This window comes from Xiphophorus hellerii, chromosome 23 (assembly GCF_003331165.1).
Source record: "Xiphophorus hellerii strain 12219 chromosome 23, Xiphophorus_hellerii-4.1, whole genome shotgun sequence".
Classification (NCBI taxonomy): domain Eukaryota; kingdom Metazoa; phylum Chordata; class Actinopteri; order Cyprinodontiformes; family Poeciliidae; genus Xiphophorus; species Xiphophorus hellerii.
This window is the reverse complement of record NC_045694.1, coordinates 6,211,470-6,234,879: the sequence shown is the minus strand read 5'-3', so window position 1 is coordinate 6,234,879 and position 23,410 is coordinate 6,211,470. Positions and strand designations below refer to the sequence as shown.

General features: G+C 36.6%; 1 protein-coding gene across 1 annotated transcript; it reads right to left on the bottom strand.

The window, feature by feature from the left end:
- Positions 1-1,075: 1,075 nt before the first annotated feature.
- Positions 1,076-20,331, bottom strand: sparc (secreted protein, acidic, cysteine-rich (osteonectin)). The gene is made up of 10 exons (XM_032555035.1): positions 20,201-20,331; positions 10,282-10,347; positions 9,167-9,220; positions 7,950-8,031; positions 5,885-6,006; positions 5,165-5,285; positions 4,273-4,406; positions 3,547-3,695; positions 2,799-2,947; positions 1,076-1,854 (listed from the first exon to the last, which is right to left on the bottom strand). The coding sequence occupies exons 2-10, from the start codon at positions 10,336-10,338 to the stop codon at positions 1,826-1,828; spliced, it is 897 nt and encodes a 298-aa protein (XP_032410926.1). The 5' UTR covers positions 10,339-10,347; positions 20,201-20,331; the 3' UTR covers positions 1,076-1,825.
- Between the last annotated feature and the right edge of the window lie 3,079 nt (positions 20,332-23,410).

Below are 23,410 nucleotides of genomic sequence, written 5' to 3'. Positions count from 1 at the left end.
TCTAGTCCTGCAGCTTCTAACAGGTTTTCACATGAGTTGAAGTTTTTCCATCACTATGGGCTCCTTGGTGTCTTCTCTGGATTTTGTTCATCTTGATTGACCTGTTATATGGATAGCCATGCCTTCGTGAGTTTGCAGTTGTGTCACATGTTTTTGATCTTCACATGAAAAACTGAAAAGCTCTCTTTGAGATGTACAAAGTTTATGGTTTTATAACCCAACTCCACTGTAACCCTTTCCACAATTTCATAAAGAGCAGAACAGACAGGTGAGTCTGGTGTGTTCTTCAGTCTTCATGATGCTGTTTGTTCACAAATGTTCCTTCACAGAACAACTCCGTCTCTATATAAATCAAATTACACACAGGTCGACTCTAATTTGTTACTCTAATTACTTTTTAGAATATTTAATTTTACTTAGAAGTATTAGAATATAGGGGTTGAATACAAATGCATGTCACACTTTTTAGATTTTTGTTAGAAAAATTTTGTCAACCATGTGTCATTTTTCCTCTGCTTCACAGTTAGTTGTTAGTTGCTGTGGCCTTGCTGGCACATATTCCGTAATTCCAGTAAAATTGACTTTTTGTGAATTTAAATAGCAGAAGTATGCCTAAGGCTCTGTGTAGATCTGGTCATAATGACGGTGACTGGACCCGTTTCTGTGGCTTTCTAAGATGTGTATGCTTGCTTAATTTGGGAGGGATGGAGAAAATGGTTATATCAACTGTCACATAAAGATGCCCTAAACCTGATTGCAAAAAAATAAAACTGATAATTTTATCATTTTATTAAAATTAAGATAGATTTACGATACCCCTAGAATTTAATATAAAATGTTTAAAAATATTATTCTGATTTAGAGGTTTGCAAAACAGTTCAAAACAGTTAAGCATGTATGCTGCATAAAGCAGCAAGATAAGCTTTCTCATGCTTGAAAGTCCAAAAAATTTCAAAAATGTCACACATGAAAAACAAAGTCTGGCTTGTGGTGCTGTACAGATGTCAAGTCAGATTATCTGGGTAAAAAAGTCTTTTGCAGAGAAGACTGATGGAGATATGGAGCCATGCTCAGATGTTTTTGAAGACATTTATTCAGGAAACGAACTAGACCGAGCTCTTTAGGTCACAAAAAAAAAAAAAAAACATGGTGAGAAAAACTCTCAGCCTGCGAGGTTCCCCCCTCATTAGCAAATCATTTTTTAAAACTTATTTTCAAATATAAGCACACACACGCACTGCTTTTAAGAGCACAGATTTGTCTGGAAATTGATAAAAAAAATTACAACTTTGCAACCAGTAGTCAAACTGCTAAAAAAAATACACAAAATGACAGTAAAAATGAAGGAGTCCACCACCAAAAAGTGCAAAAACTGAAAAGTAAGTTTAGTAGGAAGCAAGCAGAGGGAGCATTTATTTAGAAACTTTATTTTTGACTTAACAGTTTCATTCTTCTGGTCTCAACTGGTCCCAAATAAAAAAAAGCCCTGAACACATCATGGAACAGACAGCATATAAAATATCAATGTAAATTTACATCGGAGGTCTTTAGTTTTACGTTATTGGGTTTTTGTTAAAAAACAAACAAAAGAATTGAAATGTTCACAAACACATGATGTTATTGCAGACTATGAACTTTTATAGTTTTGGAAGGTTTTTTTTTAGTGGTATAGCTGGAAAAGATAATTAATAATAAGAAAGTAACACAAAACTTGCAGTTAGCACCTTAATTGTATTCTCTTTATTAACTTATGGATCATCAACACCTTGTCCGGTTAGTAGCGACTAGAAGTTTCTCTCAAACTGTTGCTGCCCATCAGAGGAACTTAGATGATGAAGTCTTTGTCCACATCCTCTGCAAACACAAAGAAAACATATCGATGAGTTAGAGTGTGATGACAACGTAAAGATCAATTCACAAGTACTTACAAACTTAACTCCTAAAAGCCAAACATCAGATTATAATGGAAACCACGTAATAGTTTCAAGACAATAAAAACGCACATATTTACATATGTGGTGAAAAGGAAGTATGTCCTCAATTAATTCCAAACGGATTCCACACTGTTATAATTTATTAAACAAACATAAAAACTAAATTAAACTGCTGTATGTTAAGTACTTTCTTGCTGATTATGTGGTATTTAGGAAGAGAAGTGCCAGCCATGTCCTGATCATTAAATGCACTTAATCAATATGTTGTAATCAGTGTGATCTCCTCTGTAAAAGTATAAGTTTTAGCAGCTTGCTGCTGTGGTGAGTACGGGTACCGTAAGTTAATACGCTGCTAAGCAGGAAAAACATCAGCAATCATCTTTAATAAGCAACTGTTGTTGTCCACCATGCTGAGAACAGTTATAAGGTAATTTAAAAGTAATTTGAAGTCCATCACTCAAAAGATTATCTGCAAGTGAAAACATTTAAAGATAGCTGCCAATCTTCCATGGGGTGCCAGCAGATCCTCCTCAGGGTCAGACCATGCAATGTTCAGAGAAATGATGAATATACTCAAGAGTTCTTAAACTCTACTGGTTGTGAAAAAAAAAAATTAAGGCGTTGCAATGGCCTAGTCAAAACCCAGAAAATAACAAGATTGAAAAGATTTGTAACAAATAATGGCAGTGTGGAATCTGTTGTGTTTAACGTTGAGGTTAAAGGGAAATTTTGCTGTCTTTAAATTAAAATTTCATCAGAGTTTAAATTCTAAAGATAAAACATAGTCTAGAGTTCAGGCTGTGTCAAAGGTCACAGGTTAATATAAAAAATTAAACAGGAGCATTTTGTCCACCAGTCACTCACGCTCTTTGATGCCAAAGCAGGAAGCCCACTCCTCCAGGGCGATGTATTTGTCGCCGTCGGCATCACAAGTCTCGAAGAAGCGAGTGGTGCAATGCTCCATGGGAATGAGGGGAGCACGCAGGGGGGCGAGCTCTGAGTGGGTCAGGTATCTGATGAAAAACAAAAACAGCATTAATCATGTTTTATAGTGTAAAAACTTGACTCAATAATACCAGGGCAGAAATGATACTTGGATACACTATGTATATTTTCCCCTCCAATACAGTCATTGAACATTCAGCAGGGAAACTAAGACATTCCTCTCCACAAATACTCTTTGAAATTCCTTCATGGGGATCCTAAAGCAAACCCAGAACTGGAAGGACATATTCTTAAGAAAAGCATCTTGATCAGCCGCCTGAATGCCCTCAAAGGTTCATTTCAGAACAGCTGCGTATCTCCAGCTCCAAACAGTATGCATACAAAATCCAGTCACCTATGGGAAGCTAACTTCAGCTCCCCTTACCTTCCCCCCAACCAATAGGAGACAGAATTTTCCAAAAACACTAAAATACTCCTGGATGGTGGTAATAACAGGGATATTAACTTAAGTTTGCTGCACAAAGCAACCATATCAATATTGGATACATTCATTTTTTCCTTTTTTTATATTGAGAGGTGATAAGTGTATTAGTGCTACTGCAGCATAGCTGAAGGAGCCAAGTAGATCTCCAAACACATTCCATCAGCATGTTTTCCACATCCTTACCCATCGACGGGGTGCTGGTCAAGCTGGCCGAACTGCCAGTGGACGGGGAAGATGTACATGTTGTAGTTCTTCTCGAAGTCGCGGGCCAGGAGGTCCAGAGAGTGCTCACCAGCCTGCAGCCTCTTCTCGTTCTCAAAGATCTTCTTCACCTGAAAAACAGGACAGGTGTGGTTTTATATCCGAGATTCCGAATGGAAAATCAATGAGCTATTTAAAATGTACTTTTAAGAGCAACGTGGGATGTTAGGAAGTTAATAATTCAGTTATTTTAGTTTTTCCCCTCATTTAAAAGCAAATCAAACATCATTACAGTTAGCCATCTGCTTGTATCTCTTCATTTCTTTAACATCCTGATGCAGCATATCAAGAATGAGTTACAATATCAGAACAACAACAGCTTGGAGGGCCATTATTTTGAGATAAACTCTCGCTAAACTAAGAGTTGATTCAGGATAGATCAATACAATCCAGCCGGCCAGCTGAAGTGGTCAGGAGAGCAATTAGTCTTTAATAATCAAATCTCAAAATTAAAATTTTTTCAAGCATGTTAGCAACTATTTATGCAGCAGATTAGTATTTTATACCCTTTCAAACATGTGAGAGTGTCACATTTTTGTTGATTCCAACTATTTAGTGAGTTACAGGCTTTCGCTCAAGAAAAGTTTGTAACAATGGCTGAAAAGAAGAAAAGCACTCATGCATGTCTTTGAATGTGCATTTTCTCACCCTAAGCTTCTGCTTCTCGGTCAGCATGTTGTTGTCCTCGTCGCGTTCGTACAGAGTCACCAGAACGTTCTTCAGCCAGTCCCTCATGCGGAGAGGGAACTCGCTCAGCTCGTTGTCCAGGCAGGGCTCGATGTCTGCACAGAGCAAATAGTTATCATTTAATACAAATAATTAATATAAACTTTAAAGCATATGCTTAACATCTTGGTTAATGACTTAAGGAAAACTATTTGTATAAGACAAAACATTTTACAAGTTTTGCAAACTTCAAACTGCATTTGCCTTTAATCAGTTTGATTAAAGACAAATGTTTGTTTTTTTCTTCATCTTACATGTGAGCTCATATTTAACTATTTAACATGACTCAGATCTGTTTGCCCTCAACTATGCCACAGACTGAATACTGTTTTCTTCTTGTAAGCTGAGATGTGCCGTGATCTCCGTCCAAACCCCACAGCCCTGACTCATCTCCCTGAGCTGCATGTGTCATGTTCAGAGAGAACAGACAAAGAAATGCAGCCAGCGTGTCTGGACAGAGCCTGCAGAATCCGACATGACAGTCCAACCCACCCATCAATCTCAGCAGAGAGTGCAGACATGAGAAGAGACAGTACTCAGCTCCTTCACTTTTTCACACATGTGAGAAGAAACTACATTGCACATGTGCGCAAGCAAGACACTGGTGAAGCCAGCAGGGTGTCAAAACAAATAGTAGTCCAATCCACAAAGTGGCACAAGAGAAAGAGGCATAAATTCTAGTTAAGGTTTGCTTTTCCTTTACTTAACTAATATCGGCAGATCTTAAATCGTATTGCATCCTCTTGAGTTATACACTGCAGAGAGTGTTGCTTTAAATTATGTTATACAGTGTTGGAAGAGTTCAAGCACTCACATTTGCAGGGTCCAATGTAGTCCAGGTGCAGCTTGTGGCCCTTCTTGGTTCCCTCCAGAGCGCACTTGGTGGCAAAGAAGTGGCAGGAGGAATCAAAGGTCTTGTTGTCAGTGCCGCAGACCTGGAAACAAAAATCAACTCAAGTAAAAATGCAGTGGTTTGTAAAATAGATGCTAATTTTATTAGAGACAAATGTATTTTCACACAAATTTTTTTGAGCCCTTTCAAACTGAGAAGTTTAGAAAAAAAAATCCATCTTAGGTTTGGATACATTTATGCAGTGCAGAATTATATGGTGACCCATAGTTTCTACAAAAAGGTCTTTAAAAAATACATAACTGAAGCATTTTTATTTATTCTGCTTTTCTTTTTTTAGTTCATCGAGATGCTGTATGATCCAAACTTGTGAAATCCTATAGGACAAGACTAAGTGTTGCACTTTTGGCAAAAGGTTATACATTAATGATATATATGGCTTGTTTATATGGCTTATCGTTCTCTGTATGGGTTGTAAATTCTTTGTTTTTTGTAGTTTCTTTTTTTTTTTACCCAAACAAAAGGAAGACTCTTGGTGAGAAAGAGGGGAAACAATGGATAAAATCAGAGTGTGTAATGTTTATTTGCTTTTTCTTTTACAAAAAGGGTTTAGTACCTCATGTTGAATAGATATTATGTATGATAGATAGATAGGTGATAGACAGGTATCACCGGTTAACTCACATGCTCAAACTCTCCTTCGGCAGCAGGGCAGGTGGAGGGGTCCTGGCACACACACATGGGGGTGTTGCTGTCATCAACCTCACACACTTTGCCCTTCTTGCAGTGGTAGTTCAGGCAAGGATCTACAAGAAAAAACAAAAATATATTAATGCAGAAGTTAAGGACACAATTTTGTAAAAGCTAAATAGCTTCAGCAAAATTGTTCAATATTTTAGGTTCTTAATTTTTACTTTAGCTGCTGCTGTTTGTGCATTTTGATTTATATCCCAATTTAAATTACTGAATCAGTGAACCAAAAGTTTGAAACTTGTGAAAGTTATTATCCATTGTTGTTCAAACTAGATATATAATTTTCAACTCTACTTTTCTGAAGCAAAAATAGTATTTTCCCACTAACACAGTAAGACTCTACGACAAATATATAATAATGTAGCATCTATGTCTGATCCATGTGGAACTCTTTCACAATATTAGACAGAATGTACTGTTTATTTGACAAAAAATTACTTTTAATAGAAAAATGTCCAATGGTTATGACAAATTCCAGCTAAACAGGGATGTAATGAACAGCAGCCAGACAGGAAACACAGATGAGTTCTTTGGAAAAAAAAATCTAGGATTAAGACCAATTTCTCTTCAGAAAAACAGTTTCCACATTTTCCCCCCTGGATTATGAAATAACTGGAATCCTGGACTTGAGGAGTCGAAGATTCTAGGTTGTTCCTCAGCTTTAGGACCAACCCAAAGCTGAGGAAATTGGACACAATACATAAAAGTTTATGCCATAGTTGCAAATGACACCCAGAAGAATTTTCTTTGAATTAACCGAAGAAGCATCAAGTATTTACTTCCCCTCCAACCACTAGCTTTGCAGTATTAGCTTGAAAAACCTTTAAGGGCTAAATGACATGTTGAAAACTAAATGTTGACAGACTTTTCAGAGCTTGAGATGCTGACGACATTGAGGAAAAAAGTGAGAGTTACAAAATGACTGAATGTGTCGCTCATAAAAATCCTTCTGGTGACAGATGTTTGGAGAAATGGGGAGGACAGTCTGATGTGAACTAATGCTGATCACTGATTACAATGTCTGTCTAAATGCCGCCACGCTTCTTGAGTTTTTAATTACTGTTACTGTTTCAGTCTGTAACTCAGCTATTTTCTTAACTTTCTTTTCTTTAGTGAATAAATCATCATTTAATTGTTTATTTTTTTGAAGTCAATTTTGAGCTTTATGCTTTACTGTCACGACTTTTGTCTTGCATGGCTCATTGTGTTATGCACAGTTGCCCACAGTTCATTCCAAACCTAACATCTGTACTGTTCAGCTATTTTTGGCTACATTGCACTTACTTTCTGTCCTTAATGTTTTTTAAACATATTTCTCAGTCTTGGGCATGAAAACAAATAAAAAATTATCATGAGCTACATACTTGAACACAATTGGAAAAGAGAAAGTGCAGAAAACGTGAAGTATACTCTTTAATATGCCCTAAACTGTTTTAAACAGCCTGTAGCCTCTCCAGTCTTCAACTTTTGCTGCTTATTAAGTTTTCTGCGGTTGAATTGCCTCTTTAAGATGGGTGGAACATATAATCACAGGCATCTGCATGCAGAACGAGGCAGTCTGTCATTATGTCTGCTTAGTGTGCCAGCTTGAGCCTCGAGCGAACCCTGCAGCCTCTGCATAGCTGCACCCAGTCTTCAGAATGCAGCCGAAATACTTTAAGGTTGTTTATCAAAGAAGGCTGCTGCTGTAGACAAAAATAATTAAAGCAACCTTTTGTGTCAAAATTAATCCTCTTAGACGTGTTTGCACAAAAGTATAATCATGCATACTGGGGTGTACCTAGATTTTTAACCCTTCATGTAGAGAATTAGGCTATGCTAAAAAACTCCCAGACATTGTTTACACTAATGCAAATGCTTTATTTGCATTAGGTGTGAACTTGGTTCCTAACAAGCCATTTAGAGTTAATTTTAGAGGATTTGGCTTCCTGCTGAAGCAAGAGATGTTTATGGTTTAGATAACCAATCTTCCTATATTAACAAGTTACAAACTTACTCTCAACAACATCTTCAATCTCGATGGCTTCATCAAACTCTCCAACCTCCACCTGCACTGGGTTGGTTCCCACCTCTGTTTCCTGGAACGCAGCACATGTCAGAGGTCAGGCTTTGAACAAATGATCAATAATCTTTTGGAACATCTAGTTTCAGATTCATTTCTCCATGGTTTCCTCAAACTACTCATTGTTTGCCTTCAAAAAGGCTTGAAACATCACCAGTCCTCCCTGAAGGCCAACAGAGTCTGAGAGACCAGAAGATCCAGCAATAAAAAACAGCTGGATCCACATGTGGTCAGGCCAAAAAAAAAACAAACCTAATGGTTTCCTGGCTAGCTTAACCAGTGGCTAAAATTAACAGCTGTGGGATCTCTGGTCCCGCTGGACCTCTGGAGCAGGAAACCATAAAACGTTCACATGAAAGCCCAAGATTTTCTTTTGAATAAATTTGTCTAAAATCCAGCACTGCTAAAAACATATTATGCTGTTGAAGCTGGTATTTTCTTACAATAAGGAAAATTACTGAACATGAAGCAAATTTTCCTTATTGGCAATTGACTAGTAAAAGTGTTTTGAGGTGCAATTCTGGCAGAAAGATTGAAAGCTGCAATTTTTACTTTAATACCTCATCTGGTTACGGAACTGACAATAGCAACACAAACTCAACTTTCTGCTGTTTTACTTGGTGGTTAAAGTCCATTAATGACTTAATTACAGCATGTTAGTTAGCTGCTAATATTTACACAAAAGTTCACAGCTTTTACAAGTCTGTGAAACAGTTCTCTGTCTTCAAATCTAAAAAATCCAAAGTTGTGTCACAGATGAAATTTAAGAACAGCTGTGGGGTTTGGAAAACATATCACAGACGCCTAACAGAAGAAATGTCTCATGAGGAAAATAAAGTATTTAAAAGTTTATACCAGTTTACAGAATCAGAACAAATGAAATGTTAGTTTATGTAAGTTAGTTATTCATTATTTCCCTTTGTTGCTATTATTGTGTTTTGCAGAGAAACCCCACTAAATAAGGAATTAACTAGCACTTTAATGACAACCAAGTCATTTTCTGTGCTTCAGAGAATTTCTGCGGTTCTCTCAAGGGCTTTCCTGAAATATAATATGAAATAAAATTATAGAGTTTAATTCAAGGTAGAGTGAAAGAAATACATTGAAGAAGAAATAAATTAAAAAACAACAAAAAAATAATCTGGACTGACCTCAACAACTGGCTCTTCAGTAACCAGCTCCTCCACAACTGGCTCCTCCTCAGCCTGCAACACAAAAACAGGAATGATCTGATTACAGACACACAGAATGTCCGCACAATGAAAAATTGAATATACGTGAACAAGACAACAGAGCAACTCTCAGTGGAGGAATTGGCCTTGGAAAAATTGTTAATACAAACAAACTTTACATGGGAAAGCACACCCACAGTTAGAACTGCAGAGGAAGTCTATTAAACAATGAGGGGTGATCACGGGAAAGAAGACGTCATCAAGAACAGTGAGTACAGACCGGAAAGACAGTTATTCCTGGCTCTGCCTCTCAGACCTCGTTATAAGGCGTTAGGTTATCCTGAGCTATACCTGTAGTTATGCTGCTACATGTTTATTACCACATTTCCTCTCATTCTTCTCCTACTACTCTTCTATTTGCATTATTTCAACAGTTATTTTTATGTTTTCTCTCAGTTTTTTCTCTCCCTGGAAGCTACATCTAGACTGGCGTTTTGTTTGGCTTTGATACCTTTATGAAGGAGAACATCGGCTGACATAATGCTGCTATCAACAAATCTTTCTACCTCTTTAGCTATTAACTTTTTACTTTCCATTGACATAGAAATTACTACTATATCAATTCTTCTGTTTCTTTTTGTGTATTTGCTCTACCTTCTCCCACAGTAGGACATGGTAGATGGTCACTTTTACTGAGTCAGGTTCTGGTTCTGTTGCCAATTTCTTCCTATTAAATAGGAGTTTTTTCTCCCCACTGTTGCTACATACATGCTCCAGTATGAGGATTGGTATAAAGCCATCGACACGACACTAAATGGTTGTCGAAGACAAAGTGCTGCAAGTCACTTACTCTATGTGTTTCGTTAGACAGAAAGTTTGTAGCTAATTTCAGTAATTAACTGAGCTTAATGCACTGTTGGATAACTACAATCAATTGAAATGTGTGTGATTGAATTTAAATTGTTGTTTGTAAAGTGCCTTGAGGTTACATTTATTCTGGAATGGCACTATGTAAATAAGCTGAATGGAATCAAAAAGGGAAAATGCTCACAAAAGGATAAGGACTAGAAATGGCCACAGAGACTTGAACTTACAGGAGCAGCGATGGCGTGGCCAGCCAGGCACAGGAGGAAGACGATCCACACCCTCATCTTCAAAGACTGTAAGGAAAGAGAGAGAAACAATTCAATTTTTCTATTTGTCATCAAATTAAAGAGTGCAGGAGATGCTTTAGAATAACAGATGACATAGAGCCTTAATATATTTGTGTAAACATTTGCAGTTCCACTTCTTTATTTGTTCCAGATGTTGTTTTCAGAAGTTGGCGTGCATTCAGGGATAAACTTCTCAGAGTTTTTGTGTGAATACAAATTTCCCTAACTTTGACATCTTAGTTTATAAAGTATAGAGATGAACAGGTCATTCCTGATCTAATGACCTGTGCAGCTAAAGAGGTCAGATGACAGGAGATCTGATGAGTTTCCTGATGGAAGGAATTTTGACACTGCAAATAAGATGTACAATAGCAAGCAGATTCTGATTGAGTTTAAGTCTTATAACTATCTGAAAACCCAGAATCTAGAATCTGATCAAAAGCAACACATTAAAAACAAAGTCAGCAATTCTTAGTACTTCTTGGTTGTTTTATGACAATCAGGTCTTTAAATCTAAGAGTTTGCTCTGTCATGCCATGTCTATGTTCAGTTTTGAAATCTTTTGTATCCAAACCTTTCTTTCTTCATTGTATTTTAGGAGGAATTACTGATTTGTTCTGTTTCTTTAAAGTATTTGGAACAGTTGAGGATATTTTTGATCCTCGTTTGTCTTGGTTTGTTACTCCCTACATCTGCTCTTCATCAGTCCTTATTTAATAATCACCATTTTGATTTCCTGCTTATGTTTTCTGGTTTCATGTCTTGCTCACAGTTTGCTTTAAGTTGCAGGATTAAAGATCCCCAAACCATCTTTCTCAAACAAATTGAGAACACATCACATATTATGTGAGTCCAGACTTTAGAAATATGGATTTTGCAAAATATCAAGATGCATTTAGTGATGGACATCTTTTTTTTTACCCTTAAGTCACATACTAGTATTTCCCACATCCAGTCAGTCTGTTTCCCTACTCATGTAATGTCATAATGTATCATCTACTTTGGTAATCACTAAAAAAGTTTTGTTGTTTTTACATTGATCTTAATTCAGAGATCATTTACTTTTTAAATGGCAAAAAAAATAGACAAGTGATTTTGAACACACATATGGAAACCATTTGAAAAACTGAGCCTGCTAAAAAGAAACTAGCAACACAGTTCAAGGGAGGGTTGTACAATTACGGTAAAGTGAGGTGATTAAGAATTACTGCAGATAATGTCACACATGGGGATGTTCATTGAAGCTTAAGATATATTATATACATGCTCTTTATTAAACACAAAAATAAAGTCAGTAAAAAACATGCTTGAATCATGTTGCTTGATTTGAATCTGCTTATAGGATTTATTTTAAATAACTTTTCTTATTGCAATTATAACAAATTGTAATATTAAAAGAGACACTAAAGATTAAATGTCTAAAATCATATATATGTACTGCACAAATTGTATGACACCTGTCAAATTTTAAACAACCCACTTATCCACAACAACACAATAAACAGTGTTATAACGGTCTGTGGTTACGCCTTTGTTCAAGGAACTCCATTAGAAAATAATCTCATGAGTTCAAAGAGGATTTTTGCATTGTGCTGCATTAATCAAAGCACATAGTAGCTACTGAATGTGTCAAATTAAGCTTCAGAAATGTTTCTGCACACAGACTGTGTTGACATTTGAGTGGAAACTATCATGTCAACAGGCTCCTGTCTTTATGTGCACTTTCAGTCAACATTTTCCCTTGAACTGAGGCAACATGTTTTCATTCCTAACTTATTCCACTCAGGTCTCAGCTTCAAAATAATGACCTCCAACATGTTTTCTGAATTTTCCTTTGTATTTATATTTGTAAAAAACAAATTCAAGTAGTACCTGTAATGATATTATGGTTATGGAATTAAAATATAACTGCTTTAGAAGCCACTTAAACTAATATTCATTACCACTTGTATGAGATTTCAGTTAGTTTTATCATTTGCTCCAATATTTTTACAAAATTATAGAAACTGAAATGTTTATACAATTTTTGAGAGAACACTATTCTGTTGCAACTTTTTAAACATACATAACTTGTTTAAAAGACAGTTAAAACTAAACTTTTTGTGTTTGCTTCATCTTCTACAAATATTGTGACTGCAATTGTCTGTTGTTTGTGTATTATCCCAATTCCTTGATAATTACAACATAAATTAGACTTCTATCAACAATTTCACTCAATTTATTCTAAATCTGATCTTTCAGATGGATTTTCTGCACAAAACACAATATAGAGACACCCTATTTTTAAGCATGGTAACTGGTTGTTATTCAGTTTACAGTTTCTTGCCTTTTCACCACAAAATCTAACTTTAGACCTACATTTCGGATATTTTTTTATCTACGACTACAGTACTATTATCGAACAGAATCTGTTTGAAAATATCACTTTATTAATTAAAAAGAACATAGTGCATATGTTTTGTTTTAGCTGCCATGAGAAAAGTCTTTGTCTGAGAATCTGTTTCCCCCCTCGCGCGTCCTGTCTGAGCATTCGTTGTTTGAAACTCAATGAAGAGCTTCTCTTGATGTAGAAGAAATAAAGGTTCCTTTGTTTGGTAAAGGAGTGTTGCATTGCTTAGTCTTTCTCTCTTTCTGGATAGATTATTCCCTTCTTCAGCTCCATGAAATCAGCTTCCTCCCAAACATCCAAAAAGGTCTGTTAGGCATCAAAGAGTCATGTTAGCAGAGGCCACGTGTAAAAGTCAAAGTCCGAACTGTTTTAAATAAATAAAAATATCTGAATTTAAAAAAAAACAAAAAACATAGACAAACAGCCTTTCTTTTAGTATTGTTTTGTTTTTCCTTAGCTGGTTTAAAATAATTTTTATGCAGTAACAGAAGCAGTAAGACAGACAGATCTTAACAAAGGGAAGATGAATAAAGTTTATGCTTTTTTAAACCAATACTAGAGTAATTAGCTTCAGTTTTGACATCTTCAATTGGAAAATTCAACTTTGCAAAGTTTCTTCATGATGTGGGATTGGTTTCAAGACTGAAGAAGCTCTTTGCTGAGTGGAGTTAAAGTATTCATAACACGAAGCATCAGAATAGGTTGACATGTTCAGACTCATGCAGCAATATTTTGTTTGCACTCAGTAATCTGTTGTCTGACAAACCTTCCAGCAGAGTGAAATTCTGACATTTAAATGAGAGAGATTTGCTATGCTGTTCTGCAAACACACTCAGCTGTGTCTGACAGGCATGTTTGCTTTGGGTTTAATTTGAATTCTTTTCTGGGAGTGAGTTGCACCTAGAGACAGCAGAAAAAGACAGCAGAGTCATGCTGTACTGCAACAGTAACTATACGGTACCTTCGTATCTAATCTTCAAATTACTGAACTTGTCCTCTTCATAAAATGAACATTGTGGTGGAAATAACTAATAACAATATACATAATCCGTTTTCAAAATGCACAGCAGTTACTACTACAACCATCATCCCTCTACCAACACAAGACACAACAGTCATTTACAACCAGTTACACCCAAAGCACCTTAAAACACAATAACAGCTGAACACAACAGTATAACTCAAAACCTCTGCCACGGCCATGAATTTTTATTTTGTTAAACCACTGTTTACCTTCATCCTGCTTATCTACTGTTATTGGGTCCTTCCACATAAATAAATAAAAAAAACCTCTTTAAATAACAACCAAAACAACTTTTAGTCAACTTTCACTCAATTAGTACTTAAACCCATTGGAAATAAAATAAGGAGAAGATGTTGGGGGAATTCCTACCTGTGACCTTTAAACCATGAAATTCCCAATAACGGTGGATGCTAATACTATTTACTATAAAAATAAATAAATGAATAACATAAATAAATACATGCTTCAGTCTGTATATCTGCTTTGGCCTCGTGTCAAAGAAAAAAAATCTTCAAATTAAGTTTGAAATCTATAACTAGGATGGTAACACTAACATTACAATGCCAGTAGCCGACTATACTAATAGTATTATACCTTCCAAAATTTCCACCGTAAGCCACTCAATAAGAAATTGTAGTTAAAATGTTGAGCACCACTTTAAAATGATTGCCTTACACACTTTGCTCTCTTTTGCTTGTGCTTAATGAAAATGAAAATGAGCCTTCAGCACCAGTTGTGTACATAATTCTAACAAGGTGTGGATTATAAAGAAGTATCAACAATAAATTCAAAACTGTGTAACTGTAGATTTTTCCAGTACAATTCTTCCATATTTTGCGCTGCTTAAGCTAAAAGTACATTTATATGACCTAAGACCTTCAGATTGGTTACCAGTGTTGTCTTGAGTGTTGTTCTTAAAGATTTATATTGGTTCTTGGTTTAACCAACAGTTTACTATACAGAACGTCTAATGCACCTTTATCACTATAAAGCAAAGTGTTTAAAGCAAGTGTCTGCTGTTTGAGAAGGTCCATAAATACCAAGCCAGGAAGTCAAAAACCTAAAGCTTAGAGGTGGAAAATTACAGAAACTTTGGCAGATGCTGTGTCCAAATAACCTTCACAAGTGTGCCTTTGAAGAAGCAGAGCTAACAAAAAGCTTCTGGCGAAGGAGAACTCATTGGCAGATATCAATAAGAAAAAAATATCAAAACGTACCCTGGAAGAGGAGAAAACAGAAATGGTGTCATCTCTAAAGTGTGTGGCGTCAATATTTGACTTGGAGAGGCCTGATGTACTCGTTATTTAGTTTTAAAAGATTCCTGTTTAGTCGAAGAGTCAGGACGGAGGAGGCGGGACTAACTGACATAACAGCAAAACAAATTATTTTATTTGGAAAGCTGCTCTCATAATCAAACAGGACTGAGGCTAAAAGGGAAACTTCAGGCTCATAAAGGGGCCCCTTCTCCCCACAAATCTATTTAATTTGGGTTAGTTAGGTAAGCAAGTGTAAACTTGCTTTGGAGGAAAACAGCCTGAGCTTGAACTGTCACCAATTCACTTTTCTCCTCTAGTTTTGCAGTAATATCTGTTGCTTTTTCCACTGGAGCTTTGAAGGAATTCGTTCTCACCCTCCTCTGTGACATAACAGGCAGGTTTTGGAGGATAAACAGTCTGTGTGACAGCAAACAGTCTGGACAAACAACACTGGGAACAGAGAAATATTTGGAAAATCTCTCAGAATGAAGAGTGATTTCCTGTGTCTGCACCAAGCCCCAGAGGTGGATGGGATAAATTACAGAAATACTCTTAAAATATAAGGAGTGTGTGATGGTTGACTTGCATTTCTATGACATAAACAGCCATAGCTTAGATTTGATCCTGAAAATGTCTCCAGTAATTTGCAGTCTTTTATATAATGTTACTGGCTCTTTATTTGTACTCTGCCAAACCTGGCGAGTAAAATTCCTACATATGACACTGTCTGTCTGACCAAACCAGAACATGGATGACATCTTTTATGACATCCTCCACCATCTGGATGGATTTTATGGGGCAGCAGAAAACAAACAAATCAAAGAGGTTAAGCAGGTCAAACAAGTGCTTGAAAGTCTGTCAAGACACATAAGAAGGGTAACATTGCATTAGCAGGTGTCTGGCAATTAATTTGAAGAACATTTAATGAGGTTGAAATTGCTGCATGAAGAATTTGGTCCCCTCTCTTGCTGAATTTGTAAGTTTGCTCTCTTAAGGAGAAATGATCAGTTTTCTATTTTAAAGAAAGAACACAACAGAACAGGGTGCTGTGGTGGTGCAGGGGCAAAACACAAACCACATATTAAGGCCTTAGTCCTCGTGGCAGTGGTCGCAGGTTTGATTCCCGGCCTGGTGACATTTGCTGCATGTCTTCCCCCTCTCTCATTACCCTCTTTAATGTCGAACTACTTTCAAATAAAGGCCACTAGAGCCAACAAAACCTTAAAAAAAGTGCAGAACAAATACTTAAAAGAAAACAACAATTGTTGACATGCACACCACTAAGACACTTCTTGTTGCTGGTCACCAGATTTGGGTGGATCTTGGGAGTTTTTGTCTTCGAAGAAACTCTATAAATCATTTGGAGTTTTTATGCTGCTGCTAGGTAACTTGAAGGGTCAGGTTCATCCAAGGATTGTCCATAAGATGGATCACTGCATGACCTTAATGTAATCCTTCTTTGACCACTGTTCAGTTGCCTTGGTGTTGTTTTGAGTCATTGTCAAGATGAAAGACCCATCTGTGACCAATCTCCAAAGTTTAAAGCAGTGCTAACAAAGTGTCTTTAGATCAGAAACATGCTCCTCCTGTGTAGTTATGAAATGATGATCTGATGGAGGCATGTAGCTCCAGAAAAAGAATGAGCGATGGTCAGTTTTTATCAATCGATTAATTAGTTTTATTCTTCTTGATGACCTTCTTGCTGAAAGTCTGCAGCCTTTCTCAGACTTGTTCAGATTTTTTATCTTGATGTCATTTGAGGTTGGAATAGAAGGAGCTAATTTGAAGTACAGGTGTACTTTATAGACACTGCCAAATGCAATCAAAACTGTGTTATCCGTTCTCAAATATTTTGATAGGAAAAGTTATATTTAAGTAAATTTTACCCACTGATTTTAATATAAATCTCATATTTTACTGTTTTCTAAGTATCTTACATTGCCAACACCTTTCTTGTTTTGATTTTCCTTTTCCTTTTTTCATAAATCTTAGTTTTTGGTTGTGTTTCTGGTTCAGGCAGCTGAAAAGGTGCACTCCTGTTGGCCTGCAGTGACTAATAAATTCAATTTTCCTCCCTTGAGATTATTGGCACACCCATTGAATCGTCTGGACAAAGAGCAGTTTTCATGAAAGGGACCTGTGTGAAGGTGGAAGAGAAAAGTCAGGATCTTTGTTAGCCTGGGCTGTTTGTCACCTGACCTCTTTATAACTCAGATTTTCCCTTCCCCCGTTGGAGCTAATCGGATCAAATCCCATGTCTCTGGAATCTGAGAGACCCGGCATACGTAGCAGACTTTTCTTCTACCACTTCACAATTTTTGTAGCAATAAGTTGTTAGGTGTGCCTCAAAACCATAATGTGATTCCCTGAATTGAACCACTGGAATACTAAAAATATTCCTTCAATTTGATTAATATATCCCAGTTGTGTGTTTGATCTGAACCTGAGATTGTTAAAACTTTTCTCAATGTGGATTCTGATCAAATCAAGTAATCAAAAAATATATTTGTATTTCTGTCCTATAAATGAAAGTTAGTACATTTACTCAACATAAAAAATATCTTTATTTTGTGAAAAATAATAAAGCATAAGCCTTTTAAAAGGATAAAAAAACAGAAACCAAATAGCAGCGGTAGTGTATTTTTAAACATTTAATTCAATTTGATACCACAAATAATGCAGATTAGAGATTTCTCTAATTTGTTTACAAATCACAAAAAAATAAATAAATTCACTCTGCAGCGCCTGGCCAAGGGCGTAAATCCCATCTCATTATTGGGGGGACCATAAACAGAAAAATTTCTCAAGAGCAATTTTGGGGGGTTGGCAAAGTTACAGTGAAAAGTAACGTAAGATATGGTTTAAAAAGTTTTAAAACCACATTGAAGCTGCAGGACCAAAAATGACTAGTAATCAAAACTGATCTAATCTCTGCTACACCTTTACAAAAATTTAAGGTGCTAAATAAAAAAGCTTTAATGAGTAACTGCTCTTAATAAAATTTCTCATAAACATTGATGTATTGAAATAGCTCCCATTACAAGTTATGGGCTATTTAAATGATAACTTGTGAAGTTGCTTTATTTTAAGCCTTTTTTAGTTTTGCCATGTCTTGGATGATTGAGAACCAACAAGTAGATAGAAATGAATATGTGGGGGGTATTATAACTTAAACATAACACTTCACACCAGGGTTTATATAGAAAAATATTCAGATTTTATTTTGTGGTTTTAAAGGCTCTATGTTGAAGACAGTGCGAAATAAAGCCATAATTTTCTGTTTCTTCTATCTGTTCTCGGCTCCCAAACACAGTTTAATTGCTTTGGTCTTTAAAAGGTTATTTAAATAAAACAAATAGTTGTGCTTATGATTGGAAGTACGTAAATGTGCACAAAGGTTCTACCGTAGTAGTTCAAATTTCATCCAAAAATGTAGAAACAAACAGTTCTAGCAATTTGCCCTAGAATTTTTCTGAGGAAATCAGATCAAAACAAAAATGAGTCTCTATTATTCTCTAATCTATTTCCATTTCGTGCCTTAATTCTTCATGCCTGCAATGTTTTTCCTCTTATTTTCCTTCTCAGCGGAACAATATCCAGATTTTTTCCTTTCCACGTCAGCCTAGACTGCACCATAGTCCTCCTTCTTCCTGTCAAGAGATTACAGCTTTTCTGGATCAGTTTTCCACAGCATCCTTAGCTCCAACACCACCTCCCCTTCCTTTTCTCCTCCCCTCCTTCTCTTTTTCCTCCTCCAAACACTTCTGCCCAGACCTGCCACCTCAACAATTAGGCACCGGAGACTCAGTTTCGGCTTCGCTCTAACTGATGCCAACACATTACTGTGCTTTATTCCCTCTAAATGAGCCTTCAGAGAACTCTTAAACAGGTGTGACGAAAGAGGAAAACAAGAAGTGTTTCTAAATGAAGAAAAGGGAGGAAATTTATCTGGCGGCATAGAAAATTTAGTCCGTTGTAGCTTGTTTTGGTGTTAACATTTGTAGTACAACTACTTTTTAACTAAATGCAACGTTAATCAAATTTTCAGATACCTACATGATGCAAATTTTATTACAAAACCTTCTAACATATGTAGCTACAACAGCGATTGTCATATGATATTTAATCATTTCTGAGCTCAGATAAAGAGCTGTGATCCATAAAATGTCTTGCCAAATCAGCTGGAAATCATGTTTCTAACCAAACTAGGGAAGCTATGTTTTGTCTGACACTAGACTTGTGCATGAAAATGACTTTCTGAAAGTTTCTACATGGTTGTAAGACAAAGAAAATGATCAAATTAAAAGATTTTTAGGTGTCTGCTTTGACTCACAGCTAACAGCTGGTAACTGATCACCGCAGAAACCCACATTCCTTTACATGGGAGTAATCAAGGAATGGAGTCATAGAGGAGATGGAGGGAGGGAAGGGGAAGAGAGGGATATCTGTGGAGAAATGCTCCCATTTCTCTGCCTGGCTTAACTAAAATGTTATCCCTTTTTATCCCTCCTTCTTTTCTTTCCCCAATTTTCACCAGCAGAACTTGATACCCTCTGCAAAACTGGGAAATCTCAAAGCAACAAAGAGCATGGCACTTAATGCATCAAACTAAAGTAAAGAATAAAATTAGCTAAGAAAGGAAAATAAAAATGAACTTGCAGAAAGACTTGCTTGCATCCCTCCTCCCCTACACCAGTGTCCTAATTCCTCTTCCCCCTCCTCCTCCTGTTGCCGATGTGGCACACAATAGCTCCACAGTCAATAATCTCCCAAATCACAGACTGTGTACACATAATGAATGATTTTCCTGGCAGATGTTTGAACAAAGAAGCCATTTTCAGCACATTTCAGTTTGAAATGCTTGACAGTAAGTTAGTTTGAAATAAGTTTGCCTAATCAGAAAGACATTAAATTAGAACTGTAAAGTAAGGAAATGTGGGCAAATATAGAAATAAGATTCTACCTACTTTAGGAAAACAGAAACTCTTTTGAAGAGAATTTCTTAAATCTTACAACGATGAAAACAAAATTTCCCCACACCCATCAGTGGCCAAACTTCACCTTTAAAAGCAGTTTTACAACTGAATGCCAAAATAATTGCACAAGTTGCAGAAAGCTTTAACTCAGAGCTCAAATAAGGAGAAATATCAATCTGAGGCAGTAACTGCTGGGCAGAGTGAGACCTCTTACCTTCAGCTTTGCAGAGCAAGGACGCTTGGAGAGAAGTCAGCCGTGTGCAGGGCCCCGGGAAGATCTAACTGCCTCACCAGTTCACTCAGAAGACATTTCCAGTGGGACGTCCCAGTCTGGACACAACTCTTGCCCCCCTCCTCCCAGTCTCCTCCTGCACTGGTGGGATGGGCTTAAAACTAACTCTCCGCTCCCTTAGGCAGGTTGAAGTTCAAGAGTCCGGCTTGAGAAATTCACTTAAGTTTCTTTACAGATGTCTGAGGTTGAGCATATTTTATCATTTTCTGGCAGGTCTATCTATAAAATAGACAAAAAAATGTCATTTAGTTACTTCAATTTCTTTGATGCATAAAACTTTTAGCGTGGCTCAGGAAAAAAAACTGAATTATTAAACATAAACAACTCAGATTTAAAGTGAGAACATTCTATCTGCTGTGTGTACATCCAAAAAATATGAAAATATGAGCAACTGTTAAAGGCTGCAATTTACATTTACCAACATAACACCCCAAAACCATCAGTACTCCCACATCTGTCCATGTTCCAGCTCACAGCAGTCTTGTCTGGTTGATGCTCATCCATCAAATGCAGCTAACAGAAATGTTGTCTTTCATAGTTTCACATTTCATGGTGTCTTTGTCGCTTTCAGTGATTGATTTGGGAAGGCATCAGTGGGAAAAATACAATATCATCAAGATCAAGGAACATACATTTTTATTTTAGCAATAAAAATGTGAAAGCGTTTAGAGATGAGTTAGGTAATAAATTGAATACTAAGCTCTGACCATCTCATGCAGCATTTTAAATAAGAATGAGACCAAGAGATCCGTGGTAACTCTGGAGGAGCTGCAGAGATGCACAGCTCAGGTTGGAGAGTCTGTTAACAACTTATCTATTCATAGTGCACTTTACAATGTAGAGGCTTTAGGCGAGAACAGAACAAAGAAAGAAACTGTATAAAGAAAGCTATCAGAAGTCTCCTTTATAATTTTCCACCAACCATGTATAGGAAAGATGTTGGTTGGTAAACAATAAAACATGGTGGCAGCAACATTGTAATCATGCTGTGGGGATGCTTTTCTTTATCAGGCAAGCTGATCAAAGCTGATAGCCAGATGGAAGGAGTTAAATACCGGGGAGAATTGGTATAAAACTTCCCAATATCTTAAAAGCAAAGCTATAATGACAAGGTTAGAATGCCTCAGTCAAAGTTCAGACCTTAATTAAATTGAGAATCAGTGGTGAGACGTAAACACTGTTTTTCGCAGATTTCTTTCATTCAGTCAACTGAGATTGAGAGAATTTGCAATGAACAAAAAGAAATAGAAAGGTAAATCAAATAATGTTGTAACTCATACAAGTTTCTTCAAAGAGTTGTTGTAGCTCCTGATGGCATAGGTCTGTCTCACATCAGCTCTTAAAAAACTCTGACTGAAGACACTGTCGTTGTGTAACAATCTGAAGAAGACGTTGCTCCCAGTGGTCCACAATGATCGTCATTTAAAGCAGAATCCTTTTTCCCCATCATCTCTCGAGGATAGAACCAGCTTTCTTTATCAGATTGTTAAGCTTTCCCTGACTCAGAAGCTGCTGCCCCAACAGATGAGGGCACATCTCTCTAAATTGTCCTTTGGCATGAAGGGGTGTGTGTGCGTGTGTGTGTGGGTGTGTATTTGTGTGTCTCTGTGATGGGCTCTCCAGTTTGAACCCTGCCTGTTGCCCAAGGACCGCTGGAGATCTGCACCAGCAACCCTTCAAAGAAAATTGGACTTAGAAAATGGAAGAACAATATAAAACTCTTCTGTGTTTTAGCTATAAAGGTGCCAAAAAACACAATTTGTGACATTTGTTTTATGAAATACAAAAACAAATATAAATGCATAATTTTTGCAAGTAATTTCTAAAAGTAATGATTTTACTGTTTTTTACTGTTTTACTCTTTTTTTAAGGCTACAAATGCATGTTTTTTTCTTGGTTTTATAAAAATTTTAGACATTCAGTTCAAAAGTAGAGATAAAAATTTGGTTCCATAAAATCAATCATTTAAAAATCAATTTCTTAAAAATCTTTACAAAACTTAAGTTATCTTCTTCAAAGGTTTGTGTGGGTTCTGCAGATGTAGACAATTTTCACTTTGTAGCACAGAGGGTAAAAATGGCAGTAGAAGATTGTAAAGGCTGTTGACCTCTGAACTAAGAACACCGGACTTAAAGAATCGCTGTGCAGAACCTTGACACATCCATTCTTCCTCTTTTATCAATACTAACTAGATCTGATGTTTTTATAAAATGCCTTGAATTGACAGTTGTTGTGAGTAGTGTTACTTAAATGATATAAGCTGAAATTGTCATCAAAGGTAAAACCATGATGTGAATTAAAAGGGGAATAATAGACAAACAAGCACCGAGGAATGTGTGGAAAGTCTGCATTGTTTGGTTGAAGCTGGTTAAATCCTAGTGGGTGGCATGACTCTGAAAAGACAATCCATGTTCTTTTTGATTGTTTTTTGTTTCATACAGCTCAGTTGGGTCCTCATCCAGTGGGCAGGGGGTGTAAGAAAGCTTTGCATTGGTCTAATTTCAAGGAGCTCCTGGGATGCTGACACATTATCTACATGTCTGTATTTTCACTCTGAGGGGTTAGAGGTCCAATCCTAAGCACTTACACAAGACGAGTCATGAAGCTTTTCCATTGAGTTTTCCATAAGCATTAACATATTTACTCTGATTCAGAAATACCTCTATGAACATTCATAGAACTTGATTTCATAAAAACAAGATGGAAGAGCTAGCTGAACTGTGAATGTTGTTCCTTTCTTTAAAGATCTTCCTTTAATTTAATAATCCCCACACCTTTCAATTGAACATCAACAGTGTTCACTCTTACTGCACATAACAGTGAGACAAAGGTCATCGTGTCTCTGCTTTCCAGCACTCCAGTCAGGCCAAAATAAAATCAGCTGTTCCTCAACACACCACTGTGCATTTTTTTACTGCTATGCTTCTTTGTTGTTTCTTTGTTCAGTTGACCAGGTTTTTTTTGCCAGCTGTTGACCAGACCACAGAGAATGTCACAAATCGTGCAGAAAAACCCACAGTTGGTGCTGTGGAACCTATTTTTCTGTGGAAACACACAACACCGGTTCTAAAATACATCCAGGAACCAACCTGCATTTTTACAAAAGTCCTATCAATGTACTTATGCTTTGGA